At 47.0% G+C, this 15,749-nt stretch overlaps 1 protein-coding gene across 1 annotated transcript in view; it reads right to left on the bottom strand.

The window, feature by feature from the left end:
- srcap (Snf2-related CREBBP activator protein) overlaps window positions 1-15,749 on the bottom strand; it is a 70,471-nt gene that overhangs the window by 45,312 nt on the left and 9,410 nt on the right. The window contains exons 2-5 of the mRNA XM_063062973.1: window positions 2,753-2,826; window positions 2,296-2,531; window positions 463-825; window positions 8-193 (exon numbers count right to left, since the gene is read on the bottom strand). Of these exons, the coding sequence (XP_062919043.1) occupies window positions 8-193; window positions 463-825; window positions 2,296-2,340 (594 nt within the window). The 5' untranslated portion in view covers window positions 2,341-2,531; window positions 2,753-2,826. The remainder of the gene's footprint in view (window positions 1-7; window positions 194-462; window positions 826-2,295; window positions 2,532-2,752; window positions 2,827-15,749) is intronic.

Genomic DNA, 15,749 nt, shown 5'->3' with positions numbered 1-15,749 from the left:
CACTCACCTTCCTCGCCACACCCCTCTTCCAACGCCGCTCCTGGGAGAAGTCGGCTGACAGCCACTGCATTTCCTCACACAGGTAGTCCCACTGGGCCTTCGGACGGATGGGCTCCGTCACACGGTTCAGCCGCCTCAGAGACCACAGACCCTCCCGGCGCAATTCAGCAATCCGGTGCTCAATCTTCGCCTCCTGCAGGATGAGGGAGGGGAGGGGCAGTCAGCCAGATAGGAGGGGTAGGGCAGTCCCGTACTGAAACACTGAGGGTGGGAGACAATCCCAGGCAGAGGGATGAGGGGGAGGAAGAGGAGGGAAATAGGCAGTCGCAGACGGGGAGAGTAGGAAGGAGGGGGGTCAGTACTGCTGGTAAGAGACAGGAACGTGGAGACGGCGAGCGGGTGTGGGTGTTTCAGATCATGATCCCCTTCAGACACCACCCCCACCCCCCACTGCTCACTCACGTGCTTGGCCTGCTCAGCGATCTCAGCCTGCGTCTTGTCCCAGGCTTGGCCCTTGCCGGCCTGGTGTGCCTGGCTGGGCTCCCAGAGCCCAGGGCTTAGCGATACCCGGCCATGCCCCCTCAGTGAGCCCAGCCCATCCAGGGAGTCGTTGGCCAGGCAGCCAGGGTGGGCTGGAGAGGCTCCCGCACTGGAGGCTGGAGAGGAGGAGGAGGAGGAGGATGACGAGGAGGCAGAGGAGGAAGAGGAGGAGGAGGAGCAAGATGAGGAGGAAGAGGAAGAGGAGGAGGAGGAGGAAGAAGAGGAGGAGGAGGAGGTGGGCAAGATGGGGCTGCTACCAGTCATTCCCTCCTTGTTCTGTGTGACCTGTAGAGAGATTCACTCCATTAATGAATAAGGCACATAGAACACTACCCACTTCCCCCACCAGAACTAGTCCATGCACTACCTGCTCCCTATCTATCCATCAGGGCGTCACAGGATATTCCCCACTTCCCCAGCCGATCAAGACCACACCGTAACCCCTGACAAAGCTCTTCATCATTCACCAGCTTTGGTGTCTTCCGCTGACTACTAGATGCATGAACAACACTGTCATCCAGACCGTTAATGTAGGTGGCAATTGACAGTGGCTCAGCACTGATCCCTGTGGTACACCACTGGGCACCGGCCTCCAGTCTGAGAAACAACCCTGCATCCTCCCACTGCTAACTCTGCCACCCTGTCTACCTGCTAACACTGGTTTCTGGGAAGCATGCAGCCAAACCCCTAGGTCCCATTGTTCTACAACATCGCCAGGCAGTTGGAGAGATGGTAGGAGCCGTGGAGGGAAGGAGGGACAGACTGAGATGGAAGGAACGTTGAAGGGAGGAAGACAGAGGGATAGAGAGATCAGTGCGGGGGTGGCGATAGATGGAGGGAGGGACAGATAACAAGTTGGAGGAAACGGTGGAGGGAGGGATGGAGAGATTGGCAGAGGTAGTGAGGGTCTGACAGAAGGAGGGGAGGGGGAGAGAGAGACAGAAACAGAGACAGGCGCACGCGCGCACACTCATAAGATGGAGACATTTGCAGGAGAGGGCAAGAGGGACGGATGGAGAGCGTGTGCTGGAGGGACAGGGAAGGAGAGATCAGTGGAAGGAGTGAGTGAGAAAGCAAAGGACAAAGAAATTGATGGAGTAAAGTTAGGATAGACAGAGAGACAGATGAATCTGTTGAGGGACAGAGAGAACTTGGAATAATGATTTGTATTCCTAAGTTCCTCTGTTCTACAACACTCCCCAGGCTCCTTCTGTTCACTGTGAAAGTCCTACCCTGTTTTGTCTTCCTAAAACGTAACACCTCACACTATACTGAATTAAACTCCATTTGCCATTCTCTGGCCAATTTATTCAGCAGATCAAAATCCCCCTGTAAATCCTGATAACCACCTTCAACTGACCTATACCACTCGTGACTTACACAGCTTTGTAAGGTAATCCCTCAGTCTCCTACACTCCAAGGAATAAAGTTCCAACCTCTCTCTCCTAACTCAATTCCTTGAGTATCAGCAATAACATCGTAAGTCCCCTTCTGTACTGTGCGCAGCTTCCTACAGCAGGGTGATCAAAAGTGAACGCAATACTCCAAGTGCGGCCTCACTGATGTCCTGCACAACTGCATAAAACATCCCAACTCTGTACTCAGTGCCCTGAATGATGGAGGAGTGTGTGCCAAACACCTTCTTCACTGCCACGTCTGCCTGTGACACTGAAGTACCTTTGTTCCACAATATTCCCAAGGAAAAGGCAGCGACTACCACTGAGGAGCAGGAGAGTGGCTTCTGTGGGGCAGTACCTGTCTGTGGTGTGCGTTGTACTGCAGGGCAGGACTGCTCTGCATCTTGCAGCCTCCTCTGCTGGTGACGTAGACACACTCAGGGCGCTCCAGAACGGCCAAGCTGTTGGGTAGCTGCTGCAGGGCATGCTCGGTGCTGAACACATTCTGGAAAGTCGGCCTGCCAGATGAGGCGTCCACGTCCTGGGTCCCCTGCTGACCCAGCGTCCGTTCCACACAGTTGAGTAACACCACGCCTATGTATGGGGGCGGGGGGAGAAGTAGAGGGACAGGGTTAAACACAGGCAGAAGTTCCCTTAGTGCCATCCCATCGCACACACCCGGGATCAGACATGGAGTCAAGCTCCCCCCACACCATCGCATAACACACTCCCAGGATCAGACACAGGATGAAGCTCTCTTGACAGTGTCCCAAAGACTCCCTCCACACCCCTAGTTTCACTCCACTCCCAAGTACCTGGGTGCTGTGCAGTATCCCCGTTTCCCTCAGTGTATCCTTCCACGGTGTTGGTTGAAGTTGCAACACCGGTCCTGTTGTTGGGGAGAGGAGAAAGGGGAGGAGGGAGAGGAGAAGAAACAAGCAGCAGTGGTTAAACTGGGCTCCGCGAAGATCTAAATAGCTTTTTCAGACAGCCGGCTCAGCCAAACGTAATACTCCTCTTCTGTCAGGATGAATGACAGCATGCACATCCCATCCCACCCAGAGCTTTTTATTATAACTGTCCTTGGAGTCAGAGATAAAGAGTGCAAAAATAGGCCCTTCCGTCAATCTGTCTGTACTGACAGTCTTGCCTGTCCATACTCCTCTGCCCACAGTCCTAACCCAGGGGTACCAGAGGTCAGCGGATCCTGTCCTTCTTCCTGCGGGGACTGTTCCAGCTGCTGAGCTCTCAGAGGGGTGGCTCAAACTCCATCTGTAAGTTCACCAATAACACCACTGTTGTTGGCAGAAACTCAAAGGGCAATGAGGAGGCATACAGGAGTGAGATATATGCTCGTTGAGATGTCATGACAGCAACCTCGCACTCTGTCAGCAAAGCCACAGAAATGACTGTGGACTTCAGGAAAGAGGAGTCAGGGGAACACATCCCAGTCCTGGTCGAGTGGTCAGCAGCGGAAAGGGTGAGCAGCTTCAAATTCCCGAGTGTCAACATCTCAGAGGATCTACCCTGAGCCCATCATATTGATGCAGTTAGGAAGAAGGTACTCCAACAGCCATACTTCATTAGAAGCTTGAGAAGATTTGGTATGTCACCACAGACTCTGGCAAATTTCTAGAGATACACATGGAGACATTCTGACTGGCTGTATCACTGTCTGGTATTGATCGCAAGAGTCTGCAGAGTGTTGTACTCAGCCACTACATTATGGGCACAACCATCCCCACATCAAGGACACTTTCAGGAGGCTGACAACCCTCACCATCCAGGACATGCCCTCTTATTACCATTGGGGAGGTACAGCCCGAAACCCACACTCAACAATTCTTCCCCACTACCATCAGATTTCTTTACAGTCCACGAACACTACCTCACTATTCCTTTCTTTCTGCATTAGTTACATTTTACTTTACACTAATGCAATACTTTACAATGTATTGCTACTGCAAAACAACAAACTGCAAATCGTACAACTTTGTAATATTAAACCTGTTTCTGATTCACCAACAGACTGCTTATTGCTGCCTGAGCCCTGTTCATTCGCATTCCTGACACCCCCCCCCCCCCAACCGCTCATCCGGTGGCTCAAGATAAGAACTGGACCTCAACTTGTCAAGCAGCAGTTAGGAATGGGCCATAAATAAAAATGAATACACAGTAACTTACGCTTGCACTCCGAGATTCCAAATAATTCAATCCTAGTTTACACAATCTCTCCTACTATCTGCAGAGTTGCGCTGAACAATGTCTACATGAGAGAAGCCAGCATAATCAATGACCCCACCTACCCCAGTCTCTCTTCTCCCCCTCTCATTGAGTAGAAGATACAAAAGCCTGAAAGCACATCCCACCATGCTCAAGGTTCTACCCTTAATACCATTGTAAGATTATTGAACAGTTTACTAGTCTGCTAAGACAGACAAACTCAGAACCTACCTCATTACAGACCTTGCATCTTATTGCCTACCTGTACTGTAACACTTTATTCTACATAATGCTATTGTTTTGTACATGTTTGCTGACACCACTTGTTTTCAAATTTGCTGACAGCACCACTGTCACAGGGCGAATCAAAGGTGGTGGCAACTCAGCTTATGAGAAAGAGATTGCAAATCTGGATGAATGGTGCCACAAAAGCCTCTCACTCACTGTCAGGAAGACCAAGGTGCTGATGATTGACTTCAGAGGGAGGAAACCAGAGGTCCATGAGCCAGTCTTCATTAGCGGATCAGAGGTGGAGAGGGTCAGCAATTTTAAATTCCTCAGTGTTATCATTTTGGAGATCGTATCCTAGTGCAATTATGAAGAAAGCACAGCAGCGTCTCTACTCAGGAGTTTGCAAAGATTCAGCACGATACTTAAATCTTTGGTGAACTTCTACAGATGTATGGTTGATAGTATACTGACTGGCTGCATCAAACCACAGCCTGGAATGGAAACACTGATGTCCTTCAATGGAAAATCCTACAAAAAGCAGTTCATCACAGCTAAAACCCTCCCCACCATTGAGCACTGAAAGAAGAGCTAGTAAGAGATTTGAAAGTGGGAGGGGAAGGGCCTCCTCCTCCCACTTTCAAATCTCTTACTAGCTTTTCTTTCAGTTAGTCCTGACGAAGGGTCTCGGCCCAAATCGTCAACGGTACCTCTTCCTAGAGATGCTGCCTGGCCTGCTGCGTTCACCAGCAACTTTGATGTGTGTTGCTTGAAATTCCAGCATCTGCAGATTTCCTCGTGTTAACTTCTCTCAATTTCATTTGCCCTATTATGGAAATGCTCCCACAACAAACGGACTCACTTTCAAGAACTCTCTTCATTCCAGGTTGTTCATATTTATTGCTTATATATTTATTATTATTTCTTTCTTTTGATATTTGCAGTTTGCTGTCTTTTGCACACTGACAGAATGTCCAAGTTGGTGTGGTTTTTCATCGATTAGTGGAAGAGATACAGGGCAGGAGAAGGGGGGAGTCTGATGGGCAAAAGGCCATGCAAGAAAGAAAAGGGGGGAGGAGCACCAGAGGGAGGCAATGGGCGGCAAGGAGATAAAGCAAGAGAAGGAAAAGGGAATGGGGAATGGTGAAAGGGTGGGGGCATTACCGGATGTTCAAGAAGTCAATGTTCATACCATCAGGTTGGAGGCTATCCAGACAGAATACAAAGTGTTGTTCCTCTAACTTCAGAGTGGCCTCATCGCGAAAGTGGAGGAGGCCATGGATAGACATACCGGAATGGGAATGGGAAATGTATTTAAAATGGGTGGCCACTGGGAGATCCTGCTTTTTCTGGCAGATGGAGTGTAAGTGCTTGGCGAAACGGTCTCCCAATCTACATCGGGTCTCACCAATATGCAGGAAGCCACACCAGGAGCACTGGACACAGTATAATACGTCATCAGACTAACAGGTGACATGTTGCCTTACCTGGAAGAACAGTTTGGGGCCCTAAATGGCAGTGAGGGCAGAAGTGTAGGGGCAGGTGTAGCACTTGTTCCACTTGCAAGGATAAGTGACAGGAGGGAGATCAGTGGGGAGGGACGTACAGACAAGGGAATTGCGTAGGGAACAATCCCTGCGGAAAGCAGAAAGGGATGAGGGAGGTGGGAAAGATGTGCTTGGTGGTGGGATCTCATTGGAAATGGTGGAAATTGCAGGACGTGGAGGTTGGTGGGGTGGTCAGTGAGGACAAGACAAACCCTGTCCCTGGTAGGGTGGCAGGTGGATAGGTTAAGAGCAGACGTGTGTGAAATGGAAGAAATGCAGTTGAAGTCAGCATTGATGGTGGAGGAAGAGAAGCCCCTTTGTTTGAAGGAGGACATCTCATTCGTTCTGGAATGAAAAGCCTAATCCTGAGAGCAGCTGCAGTGGAGACAGAGGAATTCAGAAAAGGGGATGGTGTTTTTGCAAGTAACAGGGTGGGAGGAGGTATAGTCCAGATTGCTTTGAAGATTTCATAGGCTTGTAACAGACATCAGTAGATAAGCTGTCTCCAGAGACAGAGCTACCAATCAATTTCCCAGCTCCTTACTTCATCCCTCCCCCTTCAGGTTTCACCTATAACCTTGTGTTTCTCTCTCCCCTCCCCCCACCTTTTAAATCTAGTCCTCAGCTTTATTTTCTCCAGTTCTGCTGAAGAGTCTCAGCCAGACACGTAGGCTATATTCTTTTGCATAGATGCTAACTGGCCTGCTGAGTTTCTCCAGCATTTTGTGTCTTTTGCTTGGATTTCCAGCATCTGAAGATTTTCTCTTGTTTTTCATTGATTCTATTAAGGTTATTATTCTAATATGGATTTATTGAATATGCCTGAAAGAAAATGAATCTCAGGGTGTATTTGGTGACACATATGTCTTTGATAATAAATTTACTTTGAATTTTTACCATGCACTGTGCAATGAATTGATCTGTACGAACAGTATGCAAGACAAGTTTTGCACTGTATCTCGGTTCACGGACAATAATAAACCAATTCCAAATCCAGAAATCTGGGTAGGCTGCATCCACAGTATTGCATTCTGGAAAACTCATACAACCAGACTCACGGACAGCATCCACCTCACTGTTGCAGAGTACGATAAGATGTACCCTTAACCTATCACTTGACCTCCATCAGTTAGGATCCTGGACCCTTTTGTTTAACTGCACTGTACTTTCTCTGCGCTCTGCTACTATTTTACCCTATTCTACCTCAATGCAATGCGCAATGATCTGATCTGCATGAACTGTATATCCGTACGTGTGGCAATGTAAACCCCATACCAGAACAGGCCCTTCTATCATAAACATCTCTATTGTATCTGCTTCCATCACCCCCTTTGGCAACAGAGTCCAAGCACTCACCACTCCATTAAAAAAATAACCTTGTAAACATCCTTCACCTCTTCTCACCTAAGGAATCCAAAATCGTCCACCATATCTTACAATTGCAAATCAAAAAAAAAATCCATCAGGCTTTCAGGATTCAGGAAATAAATTAAAACTATTGTAAACAAAATTAAAGGAAGACTAAATCATTCTCTCTTTTGCCCTCCTGATCGTTTGCTGAACCAGTGCATTAACATTTGGCTTTTCAGCCTGTTTCCTCAGTTTTACACAGTTGGCAGCATGGAGCAGTGGACAGTGCCAGAGCTGGGCGCTACCCAAACCATCGACAATGTACCTGTCTGCGCATGCCTCTTCTCCCCCCCACCCCGCTGCACGTGGCGTCCTTCCTCTGCGCATGTGCCTCCCTCCCTCCTCTCTCCACATGATCATTTCACCCTCCCTTCCTATGTACTTCCCTCTCCCCCACCCCCCCAATCGCTCTGAGGAGGCCTGACAGAAACTTATATATAGATGAGTCAGATAATTACAGCCTGTTTCTTCAGGGTGAAAATATGAAATACTAGAGGGCAGAGGTTTAGAATGAGAGAGGGGCCTGTGGTTGGTGTCTGGAACAGACTATAATGGGAAGCAGATACAATAGTCAATTAAATATGCAAATAACCAAACAGAGAATGGAAAGATGTAAGATTGGTTTATTATCTTCAGCTGTACCAAGGTACAGTCAAAAGTTTGTCATGCATTCTGTCAAGGAAATCAATTCATTGGTGTATTAAGGTAGAACCGAAGAATGCAGAACAAAGTGTAATAGCTACAGAGAGTGTAAACAATAAACAACAAGATCATAATGAGGTCATCTGAGAAATCAAACCTCCATCTCATCGTACTGAGTGTCTGTTCCAGACCTTTGATATCAGTGGGACAGACGCACGCTTTCAGGCGTTTGTATCTTCTGCCTGATGGGAGAGGGGTGAAGAGAGAATGTCTGGGTCTTTGATTATGCCGGCTGCCTACTGAGTCAGCAGGAAGTGTAGACAGTGGATGGAGAGGACACTAGTTTCCATGATTCTATGGTGCATCAATAAGAAATGGTATTTGGCATCATGATAAGTAAAAACAGAAGGCAGAAAGGCCCATTTCTGTGCTCTACCAGTTTATGATTTTGGTTCATCCTCCCTCTCCAAGGCCATCATACCCTTCCTGTAGAGCAACATCCAGAACTGCATCAACCTCCAGCCGAGCTCTGACCAAGGATATAAGAACCTGAAGCATCACCCCAGAGATTCTGCAGATGCTAGAAATCCCGAGCCACACACATAAGACAAAGAAGGAACTCAGCAGAGCGGGCATGGAGGGGAAATAAACAAGACTATTTTTCAAGCTGAAATCCTTCACCAGGACTGGAAAGGAAGGAGCAGAAGCCAGAATAAGAAGGTAGGGGGAGTACCACATGGCAAGTGATAGATGAGACTAGGTGAGGGGGGAAGAGGGGGTAAAATATGAGAAGCTGGGATATGATGTGGAAGAGGTAATGGCTCAAAGAAGGAATGACAGGAGAGGACAGTGGGAAGGGAAGGTGGGAACCAGAGGAAGATGATAGGCAGGAAGGAGGGGAAGAGAGGGACGAGAGGGCCACTAGAATGGTGGAGAAATATGAAAGGTGACAGTGGTAAAAACCAGAGAGAATAAGTTAACAGCAGTAAAGAGAAATCGATGTTTATATTGGAAACTATTCAGAGAGAATACAAGGTGTTGCTCCTCCAGCTTGTGAGTGGCTTCACCAAGGCAATAAAGGTGGCCATGGACAGCAATGCCATTGTGGAATTGGGAAGTGAACTCAATGGGTGGTCAACCTTGTTATGGCCCAGTGTCTGCCTACACTGCCCTTCCCCTCTGATACTTCATTCTGCATTTTGTTTTTGCCTTTCCCTTTGTATAGCCTGAATGTACTAGTGTTTTGAAATTATCTGTCTGGCTGGCACACAAACGAAACAAGAGCTTTACACTGTTGCTCAGTACACATGGCAATAATAAACCGGGCAGTACAGGAAGGGTGGACAAGGTAGCAGCAGTGAAGAGCCTACTCCCTCCTCCCTCCCTACCTTGCACACCTGGGTTACGTGCTCAGTTAGAAAGGAACAATACAGAAACTGACCCTTTGGCCCATTGAGTCAGTACTGACCACACATTTACCTCAAACCTGTATACCCATCAACTTACCCTCTACCCTCAGTTCAACCCCACAGCCACACACAAGGTGGGGGCAAGTTACAGTGACTGATTAACCCATCTTTCACTGAGACGGGAATGAGGAGGAAGAAACCCACCCGTTCAAAGGGAGAGGGCGCAGATTCCTCAAGACAAAACTGGAGGTAGGGATTGATTACAGGTTTCCGTCCTAACGAAGGGTCTCGGCCCAAAACGTCGACTGTACCTCTTCCTAGAGATGCTGCCTGGCCTGCTGCGTTCACCAGCAACTTTGATGTGTGTTGCTTGAATATAGGTTTCTGGCTTTACCCACTGCGCCAGCAGGCAGTGGTTACGCTGACCACCTCTTTAGGACAGGTTCAGTAGGTACAGCAATAGACACCACCCCATCCCCGGTGGATAGGGTGCTAAAGAAAGCAAAAGAAATTAATAAAGCATAATCTGTTGTATTTATCAGTTGCAAAACTGAGTTCAAGAGTAAGGAGATCGTTTTGCAGCTTTATGAAATGTTAATGAGGTCACATCTGGAGTATTCTGTGCAGTTCTGGAGGTCTGTTAGAGAAAAGGTGTGGGGGGCTTTGGAGAGGGTGAAGAGGAGGTTCACCAGGATGCTGCTCGATTAGAGGGCACGAGCTGTAAGAAGTCAGACAAACTTGGGCTGTGTTCTCCGGAGCAACAGAGGTGGAGGGGAGACCAGATAGAGGTTTATAAGTTCAAAGTAAATATGCAGGGCAAGTTGTTTTTTTTATATATGTAAGGGGGTTTCGTCTCTTATGTTACCACGTAGGCTAATTAAAATGGCTTCTTTGTTATGTTATACTTGGGAATGCTTCTTTATGTTAAACGCTGAGAAAGGTTTTGCGCTAGCAGCTTGTTTTGGATTAGGAGTGCGATAAGAATATGTTACGAACCAATTGGGATAGTTGATACGTTTTTGGTGTGTTTGGAGATACTGTATGCGTGGGGTTTTGAGGCAGAAGGCGGGAGAGACAGAGGATGGACCAGGTGTTGTGATGTCCGCTAACGGGGTCGGACCCCGAGCAGGGCATTCAGCGAGGAGAGGAGACAGAGACAGAGACGGACTCGTGTGGAGCGTCTAGTCGACCACCGTTGTTGGTCCCAGGTGGTCGGTTGAGGTGGTCCAAGGGGTCGCAGGGTGAAATAGAAGGGTCCCGAGCTCCAACTGTTTGTGCACGAAGAGAATGAACTTTGTTAATGTGGCGCCTTTTATTTTCCTTTTATATTTTATTCTCTATTAATTATATAGTTCCAGTAATATCTATAAACTGTAAATCATTTAATCGTATCTGGTGTATTGTCTGTTATTTGGGCGGGGTGGAGTACATCACACAGCATCCACACAAACTAATTACCCAGTTTGGCGGGGCAGAGGGCCGTTTCCCTAGACGACAGCGAGCCGAGCGACCCTGAGGTTGGCCGGGGGGGGGGGGGGTACACATACACAGGGCAGCGGGAGCCTGGAATGCACTGCCAGAGGTGGTGGTGAAAACAAGTATAACTAAGGAATTCAAGAGGCTCTTGCATAGGCACATGAATGTGCAGAAAATCAAAGGATGTGGATATTGTGTAGACAAAGTTCAGCTGGGCATTTGATTTCTAAATTCAGCACAACACTGGGCAGGAGTTCCATGTTCAGTGACCATTGGTGTTCCACACGGATCTGTTTTGAGACCGCTGCTCTTTGTGATTTCTATAAATGAATTGGATGAGAAAGTGCATGGTGGGTTTAGTAAGTTTGCAGATGACACAAAGCTTGAAGGTGTTGTGGATAGTGTAGAAGGTTGTAGAAGGTTACAACAGGACATCGTAAGATGCAGAACTGGGCTGAGAAGTTGCAGATAAGAGTTCAATCAGGAAAAGTGAGAAGTGATTCACTTTGGAAGGTCAAACAAAGGCACAGTATACGTTAATACAGGAATCTTAGCAGTGAGAAACAGGAAGATCTTGGGGTCCACGTCCACAGATCCAGCCAATTTGATAGGATGGTTAAGAAGGCGTATGGTGTGTTGGCCTTCATCAGTTGAGGGACTGAGTTCAAGAGTCGCAAGGTAATGTTGCAGCTCCATGAACTCTTGATGAGACCGCACTTCAGAAAATTGTGTTCAGTTGTGGTCACCTCATTCTAGGGTTTGGGAGCCTTAAAGAGGTAGAGGACACTTACCAGGATGCTGCCTGGATTAGAGAACATATCTGATTAAGGAAGGTTGGATGAGCTAGGGCTTTTCTCTTTGGAGCAATGGAGGAAAAGAGGTAACTTTAACAGGTGTACAAGCTGATAAGAGGCCCTTTTTCTATAAAGGTGATTAGAGGGAAGTATAACTTGGCATGTCAGGGGTTGATTTCTTTTTTAAACAGAGTGTTAAGTGGATGGACCACACTGCCAAACTCTACAAAGGCTGATATATTTACAGACTCAGAGATAGGAACATAGATGAAAGAAAAATGAAGAGCTGCATGGAAGGGAAACACGATCTTGAAAGTCAGCTACAAGTATGATGTTGTGGCCATCTCTGAAACTTGGCCAAAGGATGGCTGCCATTGGGAGCTCAACATCCACGGATATGCGGTGTTTCGGAAAGATAGGTTAGTAGGCAGAGGGGGTGGTGTGGCTCTGTGTATAAGAAATAATATTAAATCATTGGAAAGAGACGACATAGGATTGGAAGGTGTAGAGTCTCTATGGGTTGAGTTAAAAAATGACAAGGGTAAAAGGACCCTAATGGCAGTTGTATACAGGCCTCCAAGCAGCAGCCGGGATGTGGATTACAAATTACAGCAGGAGAGAGAAAAGGCGTGTCACAATAATTGTTGGGGATTTTAACACGAAAGTGGACTGGGAAAACCAGGTCAGTACCGGACCTCAAGAGAGATCATTTGTAGAATGTCTAAGGGATGGCTTTTTAGAACAGCTTGTTGAGCCCACTAGGGGTCCAGCTGTGCTGGATTGGGTGTTGTGTAATGTTATGTTCCGGAGGTGATAAGAGAGCTTAAGGTTAATGAAGACTTAGGGAACAGTGATCACAACATCATCAAGTTCACATTGAAATTTGAGAGGGAAAAAATAAAATCCAATGTGTCAATATTTCAGTGGAATAAAGGAAATTACGATGGCATGAGAAGGGAAATGGCCGAAGTTGACTGGAAAGGGACACTAGCAGGAAGGACAGCAGAGCAGCAATGGCTGGAGTTTCTGCAAAAAAATGAGGGAAGTGCAAGACAGATATATTCCAAATATGAAGAAATTTTCAAAGGGAAGAAGGACACCACCGTGGCTGACAAGTGAAGTCAGAGTTAAAGTAAAAGCAAAAGAGAGGGCATACAAGGAAACTAGACCTAGTGGGAAGATAGAGAATTGGGGAGCCTTTAAAAAGTTGCAGAAGGAACTAAGAAAGTCATTCAGAAGGAAAAGATGAATTATGAAAGGAAGCGGGCCACTAATATCAAAGAAGGCAGTAAAAGCTTTTTTTAAGTATATAAAGGGTAAAAGAGAGTCAGGAGTAGATATAGGACCAATACAAAATGTCGCTGGAGATATCACAATGAGAGATGCAGAGATAGCAGAGGAAATGAATGCGTATTTTACATCAGTCTTTACAGTGGAAGACATCTGCAGTATACTGGACATTCAGAGTGTCAGGGAAGTGAAGTTTGTGCAGTGAAAATTATGACTGAGAAGGTGCTAAAGAAGCTTAATGGTCTGAGGGCGGATAAATCTCCTGTACCTGATGGAATGCACCCTCGGGATCTGAACGGAGTAGCTGGGGAGATTGCGGAGGCATTAATGATGATCTTTCAAGAATCGATATATTCTGGCATTGTACCGAATGACTGGAAAATTGCAAATGTTACTCCGCTATTTAAGAAGGGTGGGAGGCAGCAGAAAGGAAACTATAGACCTGTTAGCCTGACATCAATGGTTGAGAAGTTGCTGGAATCGACTGTTAGGGATGAGATTACAGAGTACCTGGAAGTACATGACAAGATAGGCAAAGCCAGCCTAGTTTCATGAAAGGAAAATCCTGCCTGACAAACATACTGCAATTCTTTTGAGGAAATTACAAGCAGGGTAGACAAAGGAGATGCAGTAGACCTGGTGTAACTTGGATTTTCAGAAGACCTTTGACAAGATGCTGCACATGAGGCTGCTTAGCAAGAAAAGAGCCCATGGAACTACAGGGAAGTTATTAGCGTAGGTGGAGCATTGGCTGGTCAGCAGAAAACAGAGAGTGGGAATAAAGGGATCCTATTCTGGCCGGCTGCTGGTTACCAGTGGAGTTCCACAGGGGTCAGTGTTGGGACCGCTGCTTTTTACGATGTATGTTGATAATTTGGACTACGGTATTAATGGATTTGTGGCTAAATTTGCCTATGATAGAAAGATAGGTGGAGGAGTGGGTAGTGTTGAGGAAACAGAGAGCCTGCAGAGAGACGTAGATAGTTTAGGGGAGTGGGCAAAGAAGTGGCAAGTGAAATACAATGTTGGAAAGTGTCCGGTCATGCACTTTAGTGGAAGAAATAAACAGGCAGGCTATTATTTAGATGGGGAGAGAATTCAAAATGCAGAGATGCAAAGGGACTTGGGAGTCCTTGTGCAAGATACCCTAAAGGTTAACCTCCAGGTTGAGATGGTTATGAAGAAGGTGAATGCAATGTTGACATTCATTTCTAGAGGTACAGAATATAAGAGCAGGGATGCGATGTTGAGGCTCTTTAAGGCACCCATGAGACCACACTTGGGAGTATTGTGTGCAGTTTTGGGCTCCTTATTTTAGAAAGGATGTACTGACATTGGAGGGGGTTCAGAGAAGATTCCAGGAATGAAAGGGTTACCTTATAAGGAACATCTGGCAACTCCTGGGCTATATTCCCTGGAGGTCAGGAGAATGAGGGGGGACCTCAAAGAAACATTCCAAATGTTAAAAGGCATAAGCAGATTAGATATGGCAAAGTTATTTCCTATGGTACAGGATTCTAGGACAAGAGGGTATGACTTCAGAATTGAAGGACGTCCTTTTAGAACTGAGATCTGTGGAATTTGTTGCCACAGGCAGCTGTGGAGGCCAAGTCATTGGGTGTATTTAAGGCAGAGATAAATAGGTTCTTGATTAGCCAGGGCATCAAAGGGTATGGGGTGAAAGCAGGGGAGTGGAGATGACTAGAAGAATTGGATCAGCCCATGATTGAATGGCAGAGAAGACTCGAAGGGCCGAAAAGCCTACTTCTGCTCCTATATCTTATGGTTTAACATTGTGGACCGAAGGACTCTGTACCGTGCTGTACTGTTCTAAGTTCTACTTTACTAGCAGAACAGTACATCTTCAACAACTCCCCACCTTCAACAGGGCAGTGGGCAGTCAGGACTTGTACCCCCCCCCACACCACAGTGGGAGATGGAAGAGTCACCGTGGATTTGACAAGGGGTCCCACGTTACAAGGAATTTCAAGTCAACAAATCTCATACTTTGCTGGCTCTCTCCTCAGCTCCTATCGACTCCAGCAATTAACTGTGGCAACAGAGCCACTGGCTCCCCAGGGCACAGTCTTCGATTTACATCGATCTTACATTGTCACAAACAGCAACATGGGGGGGGGGGTGGCTACAGAGACTGGTAGAGGGCCACAGAAACAGGAAGAGGTGCAGTTTCCAGGGGGGGTTACACAAGGATATATGAGAGGAAGGGTGACCCAGACATGGGGAGGGACAAAGGGGTTAAACTAAGATTTGAAAGACCAGATTTTTGAAATGGAGGAACTGCTTTCCAAAGACTCAGGTGCGGAGAGGAATAAAGTCTGAAACTCCAGCACTGTGCAACAGATCTGTGGAATGATTTGGGGGGGGGGGGGGTACAGAATGAAGAGGCAGGGCTGGAAAGGGTTGGCCAGGAGAGCACAAGGAATTGTTCTCAAGGAGAACTGGTCCCTGAAAGATTTAATGGGATGCTTCCTGAATTAGAGAATACGTCTTATGCGGAAAGGTAGGGCTTTTTTCCTGGGAGCAATGGACAATGACCAGGCTCCTTAGTAAAGCTAATTAAGATGAAAATAGGCATAGATCATTCCCACAGTCCTGATTGAGAAGTTACAGAACCTGAGCCTCTGTACCTCCCTCTGCAATTGGATCCTCGAGTTCATAGCCGGAAGACCACAATCTGTGTGGATTGGTGATAATATCTTCTCCCTGCTGACAATCAACACTGGTGCGCCTCAGAGGTGTGTGCTTAGCCCACTGCTCTATTCTCTCTATACC

Source organism: Mobula hypostoma, chromosome 11 (genome assembly GCF_963921235.1).
Source record: "Mobula hypostoma chromosome 11, sMobHyp1.1, whole genome shotgun sequence".
Taxonomy (NCBI): domain Eukaryota; kingdom Metazoa; phylum Chordata; class Chondrichthyes; order Myliobatiformes; family Myliobatidae; genus Mobula; species Mobula hypostoma.
This window is presented reverse-complemented; position numbering and strand designations above follow the sequence as displayed.